This window comes from Acipenser ruthenus, chromosome 5 (assembly GCF_902713425.1).
Source record: "Acipenser ruthenus chromosome 5, fAciRut3.2 maternal haplotype, whole genome shotgun sequence".
NCBI lineage: Eukaryota > Metazoa > Chordata > Actinopteri > Acipenseriformes > Acipenseridae > Acipenser > Acipenser ruthenus.
In genome coordinates, this window is record NC_081193.1 from 80,228,260 (window position 1) to 80,247,446 (window position 19,187).

The 19,187-nt window shown below is 40.7% G+C and overlaps 1 protein-coding gene across 6 annotated transcripts in view; it reads right to left on the minus strand.

The window, feature by feature from the left end:
* Positions 1–19,187, minus strand: part of LOC117402775 (protein dopey-1-like) — a 43,968-nt gene that overhangs the window by 5,051 nt on the left and 19,730 nt on the right. For 3 of the 6 annotated variants that reach the window (XM_034004219.3, XM_059024605.1, XM_034004216.3), the window contains 20 exons: positions 18,211–18,444; positions 15,851–16,454; positions 15,054–15,328; positions 13,461–13,613; positions 12,705–12,805; positions 10,911–11,191; positions 8,267–10,163; positions 7,721–7,832; positions 6,955–7,137; positions 6,227–6,352; positions 5,538–5,672; positions 5,330–5,385; positions 4,676–4,780; positions 4,169–4,235; positions 3,686–3,830; positions 3,093–3,172; positions 2,268–2,377; positions 1,403–1,552; positions 711–772; positions 347–499 (listed from right to left, as the gene is read on the minus strand). In XM_034004219.3, the coding sequence (XP_033860110.3) occupies positions 347–499; positions 711–772; positions 1,403–1,552; positions 2,268–2,377; positions 3,093–3,172; positions 3,686–3,830; positions 4,169–4,235; positions 4,676–4,780; positions 5,330–5,385; positions 5,538–5,672; positions 6,227–6,352; positions 6,955–7,137; positions 7,721–7,832; positions 8,267–10,163; positions 10,911–11,191; positions 12,705–12,805; positions 13,461–13,613; positions 15,054–15,328; positions 15,851–16,454; positions 18,211–18,444 (5,029 nt within the window). Of the gene's footprint in view, positions 1–346; positions 500–710; positions 773–1,402; positions 1,553–2,267; positions 2,378–3,092; positions 3,173–3,685; positions 3,831–4,168; positions 4,236–4,675; positions 4,781–5,329; positions 5,386–5,537; positions 5,673–6,226; positions 6,353–6,954; positions 7,141–7,720; positions 7,833–8,266; positions 10,164–10,910; positions 11,192–12,704; positions 12,806–13,460; positions 13,614–15,053; positions 15,329–15,850; positions 16,455–18,210; positions 18,445–19,187 lie in introns of all 6 variants that reach the window. The other 3 variants (XM_059024603.1, XM_059024604.1, XM_034004214.3) reach the window with 1 other exon arrangement.

The window sequence follows — 19,187 nt, forward strand, 5'->3', positions numbered from 1 at the left end:
ACATTTTACTGACAATTTGCAAAAATAAGAATGTTAGCATCATTTTATTTGTGGGACAGATATGTCCCTTGTACCTTAAAAGGTTATAGTGCAGTTTTATTAAAAAAAAAATAAAAAAATAAAAAAAATATATATATATATATATATATATATATATTTTTTTTTTTTTTGAATAATTGTTTTAAAAGCATATTCAAGCAGAGAAAAAAAAAGCGAATCAGATTTTCTTCAGGTCAGCATTAGAAGGCACCTATAGGCAGCTAGCACTACTGGACAGGAGAGTTTGTGGACACCTATAAAAAAAAAAAAACTAAAATGTAGGGGGATGCGACGAGACTGAACTGACCCTGGATGTCTGGGAGGTATTTCTGGTACTGGTCCACCTCACTGCTGAAAATGGTGAAGGCCAGGCGCTTGAGGAGCATGGCTCTCTGCTCCAGCTCGGCATCTCGGTTTGTAAACAAATTGAGGGAGCTACTTTGCGCCAAGGCAACCCGCGCTGCACACAAACAAACAAACAAACAAACAAACAAACAAACAGCAGGAAGGTTAATCAGACTTCATTCTTCAGATGGAACTTTAAACACTGGATCAGCAGCTGATGTGCATCATAGATTTAAACTTTCTTTTTTGTAGGACTTGTTTTCTTCTTTAAACGTAATGATTCAATTACAATTAAAATTATCCGCTGTCTCCCAAAATAGACTTACTCATCAAGTCTCGGAATGTGGTTTTGTCATGGGTCATCAAGTGATCCATGATAGCTCTCCAGCTAGAAGAAAAAAGAAAAGGTTGAAGATGTTGTGACTAAGTTGCAGTGCCCAAATTAATGCACCATTTTTATATTGCCATATCATTATTTGTTATCTATTTACTATATTCTTCATATAGTTTGGCCTTCTGTGAACTGTAATGAACTGTGTAATGTTGTTGAAGCCGACACCTTGGGATCCTTCAAGAAGCTGCTTGATGAGATTCTGGGATCAATAAGCTACTAACAACCAAACGAGCAAGATGGGCCGAATGGCCTCCTCTCATTTGTAAACTTTCTTATGTTCTTAACTCTTTCTCTGACAGACACACACACCACAAAGGTATTTTAGCTGAATTGATACATATACAGGCATAACTCTTTCAGCATGACAGTATAGGAAAGATACAATCAAAACTGCAGACTGCTATTGTAATACAGGAAAAATAACTCCACTCAAAACTGCAGAGCAGCAAACTGAAGACTGTATGCATGGAGCTTGTATACTGATTTTTATTTTTATTACAGGATATCTTTCTGAAGCTGAAAGATTGAAAAAAAAAATAGAGATTGTATAGCTTTAAATAACTCAGAACAGATATAAATGATCCAAGCGGTAGTCTACCAAGCACACAGCCTTGCTTAACTTACTGACTGACACATGAGGAATCCATCTGAAAGAATGTGTGGTCCATGAAGAGGTCGAAGGCTTCCTTCTTCCACGCTCTCCTGGTGTACTGGTATCCACTAAGGCTGCTCAGCAGCTGCACACAGGCACGGTAGCTGGGTGCATTATGGGCACTGGGATTGGAAAAAGATTAAAGTTCAATAAGTAGCTACAATCCAAACGAAACACAGGTACAGCAATACCTTGACTATAGGCCCTATTCTAAAGCAAATGCATAAGAAAAGGCACAGGTACATTGTTAAGGTAAAATCTAGCAAGAAACAAAGTAGTTGTAGGGAGGGGCAGCTAGATTATTGTTTTGAAGTAGTTTCTGGCTTGTTTTATAAGGATGAAATGATTTTCTGGCTCTCTGACAATGTTCAAAATCGCTTTATAAAAACACAAACTGTAGATATCAATATTTTGCAATACAAACAGTATAGGCAGGCCTTCTACATTGTCTTTAACTAATGAGTTAAAATCCTCAAATCAAAACTTTACAAAGCATTTTGCCAGAATATGTTCCTGCGACACCACTAGAAAACAAATTGCTACAATCCTGAAAAGCTTTTAATAACATGTAAAGAGTTTACATTACATTTGTTCAAACTTAACATACAACATTCTAGCAAACACCATTGCTATTCTCAACACATGACACTCCCATTGCTAACTGTACTCAAACTTGGACCTTTGTCCTTACTTGCTGCATTACATCACAAGTGAGGCTTCAAACAGTTCCACAGAATTCTTACACTAACATCTCATGTGTCCTACAAGGATAAGGATTATTTGTACCAGTAAAGATATGCATTACTAAGCTAATGATTCATCCCAGCAGTTAGTTACCTGTGGTTGCGGAGGTAGGGCACTACGTAATGCATAATGTTAACCAATAAAGGAATAACCCTCTCTTTCTCGTCGCTGTAAAACACCATGTCCAACAGATGAGCCAGGACCTGAAATATCATCACAGGGCTGAAATGTATGAGCAAATCACCAAAAAAGCTTTCTATAGCAATAGTCCACTATGCAAATAGTTTGGCTTTTGGGTTGGAGACCTATCAAAAAACTGATGATGGTACAAACACATGCATGTACTGGACTTCAGCTCTTTATCTAATGAGTTAATTATTCCAAATTAATTCATTCTTAACCCAATCAGGTTAGAGATAAAAATAAAAAAAAATACAATATGTGTTCAACAAAATAGCTTTTAAATTGTCCAATTAAAGAGATTCACACAAGGACCACGTGCGATTACCGTATATATAAAAGGCATCCTGGAGATCTCTGTAGACAGTGCTTTGTTTGAAACCCACTTTAGGGAACATTTCAGACACAATTTATCTCGTACTTTATAGTTAATAGTATCCCCACGTATTCGTAGTCCATCTGGGATTCATGATGCGTGTTATACTTGCATTGAGCTGAAGACGGCCCAAGTTGAAACACTTGCCGCCTTGACTTAATTTTCACCCTAGAATCTATGACTATGTGTTTTGCATTTATGGATTACAAGTATGCCTCAGCAGAACCCGATATACCCCCATCCCACAGGCTAGCATGCTACCAGCTGTCACTTCATTTCAAGCATACTGTACTGTGGTGGGTTAAATGAATTACATGGTTACAATAGGTCTTTATGAAAAGGTAATTAAATACATTACTTACCTCAGCCAGCAATGTCAATGCATGCACGCTGTATACAGATGGTGTAAAACTGGAAGCCTCCATCACAGTGAGCATGAGACCTGAAACACAAATGTTAAATAAAATGTAATTATAATTTGATTCATTCTAATACACAACAAGGATAACATGTCCTTAATACTGAGGGACAGATTGGGACAGATTCTGAAAGCCCTGACTCCAAATCACGATCAGCACCATTTGTTCTAATGATGATTTGGAGTAAAAAGCTTTGAGAATCTTGTCCTTGCAAGTGAAATCCTTAGAGCCTTTTACTACTAAAGTTTTTTTTTTTTTTTTTCAGATCAGAAAATATGCAAACACAAACTCATTTTAGAATTGTAATCAGTGTTTCCATTGAGAATACAATGTGTAAAATTACAACCTGGAGGACCGTACGCTTTTGGAAGTCTACAAAAACTAATGCCCAAGTGATTAACTGCACCAGAAAGGTTACTTACAAAGGGAGACTGAAAAGACATGAGACATTTCTAAAGGAGCAATACAAGGAACACTGAGGATGACCAACGGAGTAAATCAGCGTACAGCATACTGGGGCTAAACTGCGATCGCACCTTCAACATCTGGTTCAAGACTGACTCCATCTACCACAATCTGTGGGGAGGCCTTTACTTCCAGATTTCTCCTCAGCCAGGTAGTCTGCTCCAAGGAAGAGCCAGCAATGGTCCCAATGGCTTCAACTACTTTGTATGTAACATCCTGTCGGAGACAAGTAATAATAAACCTTGTTAAACTGGAAATAGTTCTGCCGCAAACAGATGGCCACTCTGAGTGGTTTTTGACAGTAAAATAAACTTGCAATCCGTTTTAGAGTTCTGGACCATGGTGCCATCTGACTACCAAATTTCAAATAATGTCTTCCATGCGGTCCCACTTAAAAATTGGCGATCCAGAAGTATTTAAATTGAATTCTGGATCTTAGTTGTATGTGATTTTGCACTAAGGGTGAGGTTGTTTTGTCAAAAATAAATAAATAAATAAATAAATAAATAAATAAATAATAACTTAGCAGACTGTAATAAGACAAACTCTCTCACCTGCAGGTCTCTTTGGTCCTTCTTATTTTCTAAATTGGGATTCTTCAAGATGAATTCATTGAGAACTCTTCAAACACACACAAAAAAGAGATACTGTAATTACATAAGTAGTTATGTTGGTAACGTTTTAAGCCCTTTAAGAATGAGCAATACTTTGTTATGAAAATACTTAACACTACATCGAATACATATAATGTTGTAATACTAAAATATTAAGTTTGAGTTCATATTTAACACGTTCTTGTTTCCTGCACACTGGCATATATTGTATTAATTGAAAACCCATGATTATGGCCCTAGAGAAATACTGCACTGTATTAAGCTATGCAATATGCACCCTTGAATCACATTACAGCTTGTACTTGCATTAAATAACACACATAACTATAACAGTATTGCTACAAAAAGAAAAACGGCAAACAAAATACCGTATATAAATTCTTTACTAAGATATAAAAGCCTTCATCGGACGCAATGTGTGATAATGCAGAGAAAAGGCCTCTGTACCCAAGTATAAGGAACTGGCCAGGTGACGGGAGCCCAAGCTGCACAGAGTCTTTCAGTAAAGCCAGCAGAGATGGCCAGCTATCCACCAGGTTTGACACAGGTATCCTGTAAAGACAGAGAAAGAAAAAAACTTATAACTGATGTTATTATCAAGTATGTCCGTGACATTAGGCTGTAAATTCTAAATTTGAGGCATCAGTATGATTAAAAAGTTGATGACCAGGAAACAGTGTATACAGAATAGTATAGAATTAGAAATGTTTATCACAATTTGATGAGCGGTTTTCCAGATGTACTGTATGCAAACATGTGACAGACCTCCATATATCCCCAGAATCTGATACTCTGCAGACATATGCCTAGTAATGTTAATACCAAGGTTCATGGCAAGCGAAAAAGCAGTTCTCCAGATTTATGCAAAAATGTAAGTGCAACAGACTGTACGTATGACCGCCTTCACTACTAAGGCTGAGAAGCCTGATTCACATAATTATAAGTGTAGCTTGAAAACAAGTGGCACACAAAAGACTTTCGGCAGGAATGTGGGTGCCTGTATTTGCAACCCGAAAAAACGGAACGAAAACTGTAATTGGTCACGCATTATTGTATCAATTTCATAGCAACCACTTCATAAAGAAGAAAGCCAAGTATTACCTTTGCACATAAGCATAGAAAAACTGCAGCATACAGACTTCCAGAGAGAGATGTTTCTTAAAACCATAAAGAAACAAAAATAAAATATGTTAATCAATGCTACAGTAAATGTAGTGGTGAAGAGATTGCTGTCACTGAAATAGTCCCCATTATCCCATTACATACAGTAGTAATTGAGCTACACTGCTGGAAACCAAACAATCCCAACCTTTTCCTTTGCAATAGCTGGTGGCTGCTTTAAAACCTCTTTCACTGTCTGCATCACTGTCTCTGTTCTCATTGCACTGACAGAACGCACTAGTTCCACTAGCAGCAGTTGTTCTTCACTAGCTGTGGGAATTACCTGGAAAACAAAGGAGATATTTAACGTCATCCAAGATAAATAAGATAAAAACTGCGTTCCTAGAAAATTGACAGCATTCTGAGGTGCCCCTTCACGTGAGAGACTCAGGTAGCTAAGTACTGTGCATATATCTGAAATAGGGTTGCTCCTTATCACACTTTAAATCTACAGTTAATAGATTCAATGTTTAAAACATTTTGTGGAAACAGTCGAAGTAGAAGTCAGAAGCAGACCTGATGAAGTATCTATTGTCATCTTTATATCTTACTGTTGTATTTGTTTCAAATTTAATATGGATTTTTCACAAACAGTAACGTATGTAATGCAGGATCCTGATAAACAAGTTTTGATTAAACATTTAGTAAAATACAACAGCCTTTTGGATTTTTACTTTTGTTTACCATCTAAAAGAAAATAATAAACAAATAAAAGACACAAATAAAATCTTTCCAGCCTTAGATCATATACAATGCCACTAGTCATAAAGAGTGCGATGGGGCTTATAACACATTGTGATGTACATTACTGTATTGTGCTTTAAAGCTCAGTCTTACTTTATTCCGGGACGTGTTTTTGCCTTGTTTCCTTTCATTCCACACATACGCTATGGCAGCCATAAAGTGCACCCCATGGTTCATGGAGATGGGTCCTAGAAGCTCGAGAATCTGCTGCCTCAGATTCTGCAACAACAAAGGGACAATGAAGGCTACAGTTCTCATTCCAAGCCGCCACGGTCTGGGTCACACTTAAATAACAAAATTAAAGAAACACCATCTATAAATGTAAAGGCATTGATGACTCTTAACAAGAATTACAGTTTACTGCAAGAAATGTTTTACTGCACAATTCTAGTATAAAGTGACATGTCATGTTATAAAAAGAAATAAGGTTTCTTATAAATGCTGTAGCTACAAACAACCAAATGAGCAAGATGGGCTGAATGGCCTTGTCTCGTTTGTAAACTTTCTTATGTTCTTATGTGCTTATAACACTATATTGCTATAGCCTGTTAGTGAGTGGAGACAGACTTAGGATGGTAGGTAGAAACACACAGAGAGCGGAGAAGATATGGAATGGGTTACCAAGCCACACTCTTGCTGCTGAATCATTGGGATCCTTTAAGAAGTAACTAGACAAAGTTCTAGGATCAATCGGTTTCTAGAAACCAGACGAGCATTCATGCATCACGTGGCCTCCCCTCATTCGTAACTCTTCTCATGTTCTTAGTAACTGCGTAATATTAATAGATGCATCTAATGTCCATCAGCAAAGCAGACAGTACCTTAGTGGATCCCAGATTGATGATGGTAGGGGAGGATGCAGAGGTGGTGGCTGGGCGCTCTGACGTGTCCACCAGGTATAACACATTCCACAGGAGTGTCACCGAGGACATGATGGTGTGCTGGATGGACAGGATCCCACTGCGTGCTTCCGACAGGTGCTTCTGATCAACATTCACCAACAGCTGCTGCAAGTAAAAAAAAAAAAATAATCCACATTACCAGCCCCGATCAGACTAAACTATCAGGCTAACACTGTGTGCTTGTGCTACATACTGCAGCAACAGTAGGATTCTACTCCGTTTAGTTTTAAAAACTGTATGAAGAAACTTGACAAAAAAAATATATCTAACAATCCATGTATGTATAACTACGTTCACTATTTAAATTACTGCTCTGTGTTGTGGTAGTGTACATGTGCAATATAATATTCCGCGGTGATTTCCTGCAAGTGTTCTGTTACAGTATGTGTGTTTGCAAAAGATTCTCATGCTCGGAGATCTATTATTAGTTCATGTTTGGTTGCCCATCATAATATGAAGCTGCACACACATTTCTAAACCAACCTAACATGGCATTCAGAAGTTATAAGCCTCATTCATATAAGGCACGTTATTATGAGGTTTCCAGATACACAAACCTGTCTTTCATGCACCCAAGCAGGACTATTAAAAATGTAACTGACACACTAGTTCATTAATAAACAACTCAGTTAACCCTGCCGATGTATCCTAAAATACAGTAACCTTGTTTAAATTCAGAACTTACCTGGTGGTACTGAGCGGATGGATCTAAAAGGCAGTAATGAATAATAGTGGTCACTCCCTCCAAAACAGTGAGGATCATATCTGGGGGAATGCTTAATGCCACCCATAAGGGCCTGAAGTGGATACAATAGGAAACAAATCAGTATGGTTATGAATCCAGTTGAATTTTACTAAATGACAAGTAGAATTACACTTTGCCACTAGGGGGAGCCATCCCAAGAGTTTTTATTTTTTTATTGTTACATTTCCCAGCTAAAAGTAAACAATGCGGTAATCTGACTTTAAAAATAAAAAAATGTTAATGTTACAAAATTATTATCGCAACAAACAGCTCTGCAGAAAAGATAACTGATAAACTGCTCGAGTAATATAGAAAAGACCAAAATTAGCAGACCAATAAAAAAAAAAAAGTAATACTGTATATCTAGCCTCATAGTATGTATTTCTTCTTACATGACACTGAAACTGAAATCTAATTAGTTATCATGCGGTACTGTTTCTGTAGTTTTAGTGGTAACAGGTAAATTAGCAAGTAGCTTCAAATTACCTGCTATCGGATAACCCAGTTTCATATCTATACTGCTGTATTAAATTATCCAGGTTACGGCACAGCTGCAGTGTCACGGAAGCCACCACCCTCCTCAACACTTTCCCCATGTACGGCAGCGTCGAGGTGATGAGGCTGATCCATTGAGGGTGCATTTTGCAGGTGTAGTGCTGGTGCAGGGCTCTTATCACTGCACAGAGGAACATGCCCTGCGAGGTGATGGGCTGGGAGGGCAAGTACTGCAGGGATGTCAGGGGCTGCTGCGGGTTGATGTGCTCCACATCCATGCTGACGAACTCATAGCCGGCTTCGCTCTCTTCGGGAAGGCTCAGGACCCGGTGCTCCAGGATGATGAGGCTCTGAAGAAGGCGGAGGAGCTGTGACTGGAGCGTGCTGCAGTTGTCTATCTCGTCCTCGCAGAAGTTGATGATGCTGTCCTCGGATAGGCCTTCCTCGGAGGCGGCCACGTTCCTACCGGATGTCCTTTCTGCATGCCACTTCTGTGCGCTGAAGATGGAGGACAGCAGGCAGTGGAGGACCACCTTCTGCACCTTGCACTTGGACAGCACGTCCGAGATGAAGCTGGCGAAGCCCTTGGCCGAAGCCTCTGTGACCGTGGCGAGTTCCGTGAAGAGCAACGTCAGGACCTCGATGCTCATGATCTGCATGTTGCGGTTTCCTGACAGGTCCTGCTGGGAGGCTGCCAAGTGGTTGGGGTAGTAGCTACGCAAGAAGTAGAGGCAAAGGGAGATGATGATCTCGATGAACATGGAACTGCGGAAGACGTGGCTGTGGGAGTCTACTGGGATGTGGGAGTAGAAGTCCTTGCCCATGACAGAGACACGGTGACGGGCCAGCAGGTTCTGCATGAGGGAGAGCTGCGGAGTGTAGGTGTTATTGATGCTGGTGGTGGAGATGGCACTGACGAAGCCCACGGGGTTGGCCTTCAGCATGGCAGACAGAGCCAAGAGGGCGTGCAGCGCACGGGAGGAGTCGTACACCTGCAGGTAGAGCAACAGGTGCTGGTAGAGGGGGTGGATGTTAAACCGGGTGGGCGAGGCTGACCTACAGAGCTCAGGGGAGCCCACTTCGCTCTCTATCTCCGACACCTCCCCCTCCCCACAGCTGTACCAGTTCTCCAAGTCTAAGCTGTCCCCGAAGAAGATGTTAGGGTGCTTGGCCTTCTCAGCTTGCGCTTTCTTCTTTGCTTCCTCTTTCTTCTTGCTGCTCTTCACCTTGGGCTTGGCCCCTGGGGATTTGTCGGTCAGCTTCTCCATGATCTTCCCTTTCATGCTCAGCTGGACGCTGTTGTGGCTCCTCGTGTGGGACTGCGGCTCTGTAATTTGAAGGCCGGACTCTGGAGGGGTGGCCTCTAGGTTCACGATGATGGAAGGCAATAAGCTGTGCCTGGTGATACTGTCGTGTGTGCCCTCATCTTCATCCAGGAGCTGCGGGCACAAGCTGGACTCCAATTTAGAGGAGTCAGAGTCTACATGATGGCACTCTTCCTTACTTTCAGGACCTTCTAGCCTTTGTGCTACTCTGTCCACCAATTCAGACACCACCTGTTGTATGACAGCCTCTACAGAGTCTTCGATGAGAGCAGACGGAGCATTTTCTGGTGTCCCTGCAGCATTGGTGTAGTCAGGCTCCTCTAAGCTAGTGCTGTCCCCTGTAGATGAGTGGGAGCCGACAGACTCTGAGCTCTGGAGGATCTCCATCTGCTGGTCTGGCAGGTCGAAGGCCAGCTGCAGGTTCTCACTGCTGGTGCTGAGCAGAGATAGGCTGTCGTTAAATGGGTTCACTGTCAGGCTGAAGGGCTCCATCTCCTCCAGGCTCGGGGCTTTCTCTTTTACAGGGCCTGCCTTCCCGTTCTCAACAGGCGCCTGGCTGAAACCTTCAAAACAGAGCAAGAAGTAACATTTGCTTTAAAAGCAAGCAGACTTCCAAGACCCACTACTTTATATTGGAGACAAACAGAAAATTTAAACGGCACATTAAACCGATACTCTTTATACTCTAATATTTCATGTGTTTTCTGTTTCATACGTGTGTTCTCTATTGTTTTGACTTAAGTCATTATTTGCCATGCTTTCGAGCTATTCCAGCAACAATTTCTCCCAAGGACTGTGGTGAGACGAAGCTTACAGGTAAGGTATTGCTAATTATTCCCCTTTGGAGAAGTGAGGTAGCGAAGTGTATTACTTTTTGCAATGTCCCACTATAGACATATTTACGGCAAGAAATTTTTGCATATATAAAAGTGAAAGTGTCTCGCAAACATTTAATGTTTTACAGTATTCTTCCCCACAGCCTTGTGGAGTCTTTTTAGAATTATTTTTTTTTTTTGTGCTGGAACAGTTAGCAAGCCTGGCAAACAATGATCTAAGCAGAAAAAACAAGACAATCCAAACAGAACACACATAACATGATATAAAATGAAATATTAAGAAAATGTAGTACATATAAAAGTAGCCTTTAATGTGATAATAATAATAATAATAATAATAATAATAATAATAATAATAATAATAAATAATAATAATAATAATTATTATTTAGCAGATAGCAAAAAGGTGTTTCTTTATTTTTATTACAGCTTTGTGATGATTTCTACTGCGTTGTAATCCGTGATCGCACTCACTGTTAGCGTAGCTGATCTCTTTCTTGTAGTTGGGCCCGCCGCTGTCACACTCCTCCTCCTCCTCCTCAGCAGGGAGCTTCCTGGGTCTGCTCCAGTGCCGCTCTGCCTGGACCCTCTGCACCGACACTCGGTGGGTCTTGGGGTGGAGGAGCAGCAGCAGCAAAGGCTCGAGCACCCTGGCGATGTCGTGTCTCTGAAGCACCTGGTTAAGCCAGGCCTGGCCAACGGAGCAGGTGGAACCATCCCAGCTGCTCAGACTCTCCAGCATGATGAACAGGGACCTGCAGATCACAACGCCACCACAGGGGTCACTGTTTAAAGCAGCTGTCCAGTCTTTTTGGCTAAAAGAGCCATACTGTTTATCGGGGAGTTGGTATGGAGCCATACAAAATAATATATATTACTGCATCACTGCATTTTCTACCTGACTACAGATAGTCCTTTCTGTCTTTTCAAAAACACATTAAATGGGATTATTCTAAAAGAGCCAGGTTGTGGAGCTCAATGAGATATCCTTGGACAGTCATGATTTATAGAATTACTCTGCCAGTACTATAGGCTAATGCATTACAACATCTTGGAATCTGTCTTTGTTTTTGAAGAAAAAAAAAAGGACAACTGAGGTGGAACATGACATTTCCAGTGGGGTATGTAAGGTTTTATATACATTGTAATAATTATATGTGCCCCTTTAAATGACAAACACTGATATTCTGTATGTGCTTAATGTTTGGAGTTCCAGCTAAGAATACTATAGTAGCAACACACTGCTTCCTTCAGCTTTTTATTATATACATTTGTACCCTGCTCAAGGAAACGTAAAGTTTGTAAACTTTGAATTAAAGGTTTATTAAACTCTTAGACAAGGTTTGCATACAGCTAGTTTTAAACAGTATGAATTCAGCACATGCCCTGGAATGTATCACAGGTCATAAAATTGGGTCTTGTGTGAAGGAGGAGGTAGAGGGCTGGTTGTATTATATGACACTCAGCTTGTAAAGTAGATAGTAGAGAGGCAAGACATTGTTGGCTGACTGCAAGCTGAGAGGAGATAGGAGATAGGAGACAGGAGAGAGGAGACAGGAGACAGTAGACAGGAGACAAGGGGGGGGGGGGGGGGGGTATTGTTTTTGAGTGTAATTTGTTAAGCAGACATGATTTTTGTCACGTACACTGGATGGATAAAAAAAGATTTTAGCTAACCTTTATATACTGTGTACATCATTAGCTCTTTGCTCAGACAACATCTCTGCCAGAGGAGGGCTCACAAACAAACATCTCTGATGCCATGAGAACTCACATGACCATCTTTTGATGCCAATAAGGAAACGCTCTCTGCAGCTCAGCATAACAGCAAGCCAGAGGAGCCTACCTTCATTTTTGTATTTGGTTCTATTTTGTTCTCTGCTGTTTCCAAAATAAACACAGACTATCTTTCACAGGCTATTTGATTATAAAGATGATGAATCTTACAGGTACTTATTATTAACAGTAATATATGTGTAGTTTAATTGTATGCTCTTTAATTACAAATTATAGCGGATTTTCCAGAAAATCCACAATAACCTTGCTGAGGTTAAGCACAGGTTAGGGTCAACTTCTATTTCTAGTTTTAACAGATGTTTCTGATCTTAAAAAAAAAAACCAGTCAAACACTATACAAATCCATCCCACTGTTGCATATTACTACGTGTGTGGTTTAATAAACATCTATAGATCTCACCAAAGTTTCCAGAGAATGACATGTCCATTTATTTATTGCACAGCTGCAATACACCATTAAAAGGCACCTACCTGTCAAAAGTGCGGTTGAATGGAGAAGACTTGTTAATATTGAGGTCCCTTGTCAGGTGCCAGAGTACAGAAAACTTCACATGAGCTTCCATGCGAATTTTCTAAAAAAAAAAAAAAAAAAAAGAAATACCACAGATTATGATTACTGGTTGGTTTCATTAATCTTGGACTTCCTTTATTATTTATTATTATTTATTTCTTAGCAGACGCCCTTATCCAGGGCGACTTACAATTGTTACAAGATATCACATTATACATTATTTCACATTATACAGATATCACATTATTTTACATACAATTACTCATTTATACAGTTGGGTTTTTACTGGAGCAATCTAGGTAAAGTACCTTGCTCAAGGGTACAACAGCAGTGTCCCCCACTGGGGATTGAACCCACAACCCTCCGGTCAAGAGTCCAGAGCCCTAACCACTACTCCACACTGCTGCCCATACCTTCCTTACCTAAGATAACACAAGGCAGTCCAATTTTATTGCAAATCATGGTCTGTGAAACCAGCAGTTATTCAACAAGTCACATCATTTCATGTTGTAAATTGTAAATTGGAAAACACAGTAAAGTTATGGATTGGGATGAATAAAATATGTTACTGTAGTACCCATCTTTCACTCCCATAAAATGCAGGCTAAATGCATTCTGTTAAACACTTTTCTCCCCCAAGTAATTCCCTTTGTTTAATAAGATTATTATTATTTGTTTTTTTATTTGTAATTCCCTCCCAGCCCTGAGATGCTTACCTTGTCTCTGTGAATCAGCTGCTGGCTGATAACATCCTCACAGATGCTGGAAGATGGGACCAGATTGTGCAGCTGATAGAAAAGCTCCACGCTCCTCTGATGATGCTGTGGGGTTCCCTCGCCCAGCTGGTCCCACAATGTCAGTGCAACATGCTTACCAAGCGAAAACAAAGGAAAAAAAATGGCACCGTGCCAATAACTCGTGCTTGATTAAGCAAAAGTGCCCGTCGATGAAGGCTTTACCGTGTGGTAGTTGACTGCGACTGAAGTTATGTGTCCTAAGCCGAAGGCGAGGGCGCTAACGAAAGTCAAGGTCAACTATCACATGGTACAGCCATGATCGATTAGGCACTACTGCTATTAGAAAACAATTTTTCTCCTTATTTTCTTTAAAACAAACTTTAAAACCTACATTTATTATTATTTATTTCTTAGCAGGCTCTCTTATCCAGGACAACTTACAATTGTTACAAGATATCACATTATTTTTACATACAATTACGTTATTTTTTACACATTATTTTTACGTACAATTACCCATTTATACAGTTTAACTTTTTTACTGGAGCAATCTAGGTAAAGTACCTTGCTTAAGGGTACAGCAGCAGTGTTCCCCACCTGGGATTGAACCCACGACTCTCCAGTCAAGAGTCCAGAGCCCTAACCACTACTCCACACTGCTGTCCTTAACATTTGCCTTGAACTTGTAATGATTCATCGGGTACCCTTCAAACTGTTTTAGGAAAATAGTCCCAAAACATTTTCATAAAGGATCATATGCATAATTAGAGAAAAAAAACAAATAGCTTTATTAAACAAATAACTTTTTTACTTGCCAGAGTTGCTTAAAGTTTATTTGGACAGTGCAAGATATCTGAATGAAGCAATACTACTGAACTTTCCGTGTCTCTGTCTATTGTTGTTGAAAGATGCGGTCTGAGCTCCAGCTCTCAGCGTGGCCTGTCCTTCATTCTGTAGCTGTGATCCAAGTATTGATTGGCTGGTTTTGGTGGATAATAAAATAAATTTGGACCAATTGTTTCTACGTTTAGTATTTGCTGTCCAACAGATGTGAACTGAGCTTTCAATACAGTTGGTCAAAATGAAAAAGCTGGCTCTTGCGCAGTTTGATTTTAAGTTTGATTCACAGTTGATGTAGTGATGTTCCAACAGGCATCTACTGCCTATTAGAAGCCTGCTAGAGCTGGAAGCTGATTGGCTGGTGATAATGAATGGTTTTCTAAATAATATTAGTAAATTCAAACAAACAGATGCCAAAAATGTTTATGTTTGCGGCAAGTAGACCTACCAAACACTTTCAATCCTAGAGAAATAAGCCACCCAGTCAGCAGGTTCTATACAGCATGTCATGAAAAACTGAGTGTCATTCCATTAATTGTATTGTAAGTTAATTTTGTAAGGTTCAGAGTTTTTAATTTACTCATGCAATGTTTATTTGTTGAAATGCAGAGCTATATTATACATATTTCACATTTTTGTTGAAATAATTACAAAATGAAAGAATATGTGAACGTTAATTTGTGAAAATATTTAAACTGTCGTTAATATTTTTTTTTAAGAAGAAACATTTACCTTGAAAAATGCAGTCTTTTCAGCAATGTATCTCAGTATTCCCTGCGTAAGTGGAGGCCTGATCACCACAGCCACTCTCCCCTGGCTTGGACTCATGGGTTGGGCCGTCTCCAAACTGTTCACATTTTCACCTGTCACCATGGCGACCGACTGGGTGAGGCCTACCAGGTCCATCACCAGAGAGATTGCCACAGCCTGGATACTGAACTCACTGGCAAGGCAGCAGGCATCCATTAAGGTCTGGAGCCACAGGGGTGTCTTTACTTGTTCGCAGTCTGTCGACAGAAACAGCTTGTGTTAGATGGAATATAATTTTCTTCAGCACCACTGAGGTGCAGACATGAGGTCAAAGATCACCAAGATAACCATTTCCCAATACATTCTAACCATGTAGGGGCATGAGTTATAGAGCTCTTCTTTTGCACATACACAACACCTACCCTGGGACCCTTTTCTCCATCACATGCAGTTAGCAGGAAAAGGAGGCAACACCTCTAGAAAGAATTGCATTCATTTAAACTGGAATGTCCCTTTTCTAAAAATACAAGTTCATTAAAGACTGGAGTACAAAGTTAAAAAAAATGCCCTATTGCACTGCACCTCTTTCTGCACTCTCCAAATCTTATCCACACGTTATACACACAGAATACAAGAAAAGCCAGAATGAGAAAAAAGTAGAACTTAGTGACAAATTCCCTCAGCAATGGAGCTAGGGATTCTGAAAACACTTGCCTCATAAAAAAAAAGAAAATGACAGGAGAGAGTAAGCTGTGCAAAACCAGTGTTTAGGGGCTCACCTTGTGTGGCCTCTTCAGCCTGAGGTGAGGATTTGAGGTTGCCCTCGGCAATGTAAACAGGGAAGCTGGAGCACTCCAGGAACAGCTGGCAGGTGGCGGTGAAGGCACCCAGGCACTCCCTTTGAGCGGACCGAGTGTTGGCGGCGTCACTGAGTGCCACGCCCCCCCTCCCGGCCCTGTCCCCCTTCAGCACACTGCTGAACTCGCTGGTGAAGGCAGGCGTGGCCGCAATGCAGGGGGTGATGTAGAGCGCAATAAGCCGTGTCAGGAACTGCTGGAAGTACTCCAGGCAGCATTGCATGACGGTCTTCTGCTTAGCCTTCCCGCCGTGGCTTGAGGAGGCATGCCCCATGGTGGGGGAGGGGTGCACCACGGTGTCCTCCGAGCCCACAGTGGAGGCCGTTTCCGTTTCCGAGGAGGTGCTGCCCACCGGCTGAGCATCTAGCACTGCATGGCCCTCACCCGGAGCCCTATCCAAGTCCTCGCTCTTGTCGGCTTGATACTGCACAAACTCTGTGAAGCCACTCTCAGAGGAGCGACTGCTCAGGGTATTCTCGCTGTCTTCAAAGACCTCGCTGGCATTTTCCAGGGAGAATGGGATGATCTGTGGGCAGGGGGAGAAAACATTATACAAGCTAGGTTCAACCTAAATGTACAAACAATTCTGCCGCAAGTAAGCTTGTAAACCTTAACATTGAATTAAAATAAATATAACAACATTTTCTCGGGCCCTTATGCTATATTGCATTCTGAAACCACACGAAGGGGGTCTATTTTAATTTAAATTTTCGAAACGGTGACATATCTAAATAGTGCTTTCCTAATGGGTGATTTATTCTCCATCTTATTAAAATCACTAAAACATAATAAGAGTACTGTAAAAAGATGTCCACAGCTTTACATGTTTTAGGGCTGCTGTAATAGAAAATTCACATTGGAAAGGCTCTTTCATTTTTTTTTAAGCAAATCACTTCTAATGCTTAGTGCAGAATGAAAACTGCAAACCTGTAGACCTTCATCTCTGCCTCCCACTTTTGAACTCAATTGCAGGAGAGGAAGTTTCTTCGCTAACAACAGGAGGGGAATAAATACTACCGTTTGGTCTAATGGTAGTGATTAAAGTATTCAGGTCTGCCTGTGCTTATTTCAATGAAGGCAGATACAAGGCCCATTCTCCAGCTGGCAGACTTGCTCAGATGGCCATTACAGTGCCTCAGTCCCCCCAGGCCAGGCCAGCTCAAGCACAAAAGGAAAAGACAAACAAGCTGAAACCTCGTGTGATATGCAGCCACACGACCCAGACCTACACTGATGCGTGCGGTCAGGCCCTGTAATATGGATTTACTCATTCTCAGCATGAACGGAGGCGCACTGAAGGATTCAGCTGTTGGACCCCTGCAGTGTGACAGTACCCTGGGAAATCCAGAACTACTTAACGGCTCACTAAAGCCCAAAAATTGAAAAATATGCTGAAATGGCTAACCGTGTTTGTACTATAAAATACACCTTTTTTTTTGGTGGGAGAGGCTAGAAATAAATCATTATCGTTTTAATTTAAAGATTACACGAAGGGCTGAAATCAATATGGGAAGTTTGCAATATCAGCTGTTACTACGCTGACAAGCAAGTTTAAAACACCTGGTATAAAGTGTCTATGTTGGGTAGCTTCAAGGATGTTTTCCAAGCAAAATAATCCTGAAATGGTGTCCTGAAATCAATTTTGCCCAGAATAAAGTCCAGTATACAATAATCATTTTTGGTTCAGGCGAAAGTATTTTTTTTTTTTTAACAAAAAATGTATGTAATTAGTAAGAGTTAGAGATACTTCAGCTATACATCACTACTTTTTTAGGACCCGTTGACCCATTGGATTTGGCACTGCCCTGTTGTGGGGCATGTTCTCTGGTATACCCTGGCTCTCTTGATTACTCTGTAAGTAAGCACTGGATCAAGTCCACCCAGTAATGTACCATTACTCTGATGTCGATGGCTAAAATTATGACAATGCTGCACCCACCCATCCAGCCAGAATTGTGCACAAATGATTTGAGGATCTTCTTCCATGTCCATCATAATCCCTGGATCTCAATCCAACTGAGCATCTTTGGGTTGAACTTGAATGACGCAATTGTGTGAAAAATAAATCTGAATACATTAACATCTCTCCAAACATTTTCAGCACCTTGCAGAGTCTCATCAAGGCTGTAGCCAGAACAAAATAAGGGCCCAACCTGATGTTAGGTACAGGTCCTAATAAAGTGAACAGGCAGTGTATAGCCAATTTTAAGATATTAAATTACTTAAATTACCTTTACTAGGAATAGGCTTTAAAAAGAATGGAATAGTTACTCTTCACTCACCTTCTTCTCTTCCTTCTCTCTGGCAGAGCTCGGTTGCCCAGATGTAAACGGCAAACTGCCCTCCGCTTCGGGCGACACCAAGGGTGGCTGGACCTTACTAAGGATCTTGGAGCAGAGCCGCAAGCAGTCCGTCAGCTCCGCCAGCCCCAGCGCCTGGAGGTGACTAGTCAGGGCTGAGACCATCCGCAGCAGCAGCTGGGGCAGGTGCTCTGTCTGGATTTCAATGTATGTTTCCTGGGGGTCGAAAGGACATCCATTGTAGCAACGTCGTCTCTAGTAAATAACACTGACTCCTTTAAAAACTTAGGAGGATGCTTTCCTCCCACCACGAGAAAATTGTTGTGAAATGATCAACATTTTAGTACTGGCTTTGTCATGAAATATTAGTTTAAAAAGAATTAAACAATGCTGTTATTTTTTTTGTCTGTGTTGTAAAACGCAGACATTGTTTTCTCTCGGTTTCTTTATTATCAGTCCACCTTAATTTTGTAACGGTATCTCCTCCTACAGTTTTCTACCGATCAACTCGATTCTTTCGCTTAGCTCTTCCAATATATTTGAATTTAGTTGCTATTACTTTTTGTAGTGATCCGATTTGAAATGTGGGCTGCCCAGAAAAATGACAATTTTATGCCAAACATTCTCTGTCTGCCATCTTGTGGCAAAAGCTTGTAACTGCAGATGGCTACAGAAACATTACTGTACAGTAGACAATACTGTAAATGCTGCTGGTGGTAGCTGTCAACTGACTCTATATAATGAATAAGTGAAATATTGTGTATACTGTAAAACTTAAAAATAATCGCCGGTCTACAATAGGCGTCGGGGCTGCTGGGAAATATGGTAAATAGAAGCCGGTCTCTTTTAAAAAAACGGGTTATAAATAATAATATAATGCGCGTCATACTGAATGTTCCAGCCAATACACACACGGCTGTACAGCGACCTTACCACCAATATGAAAACAATCTATATTA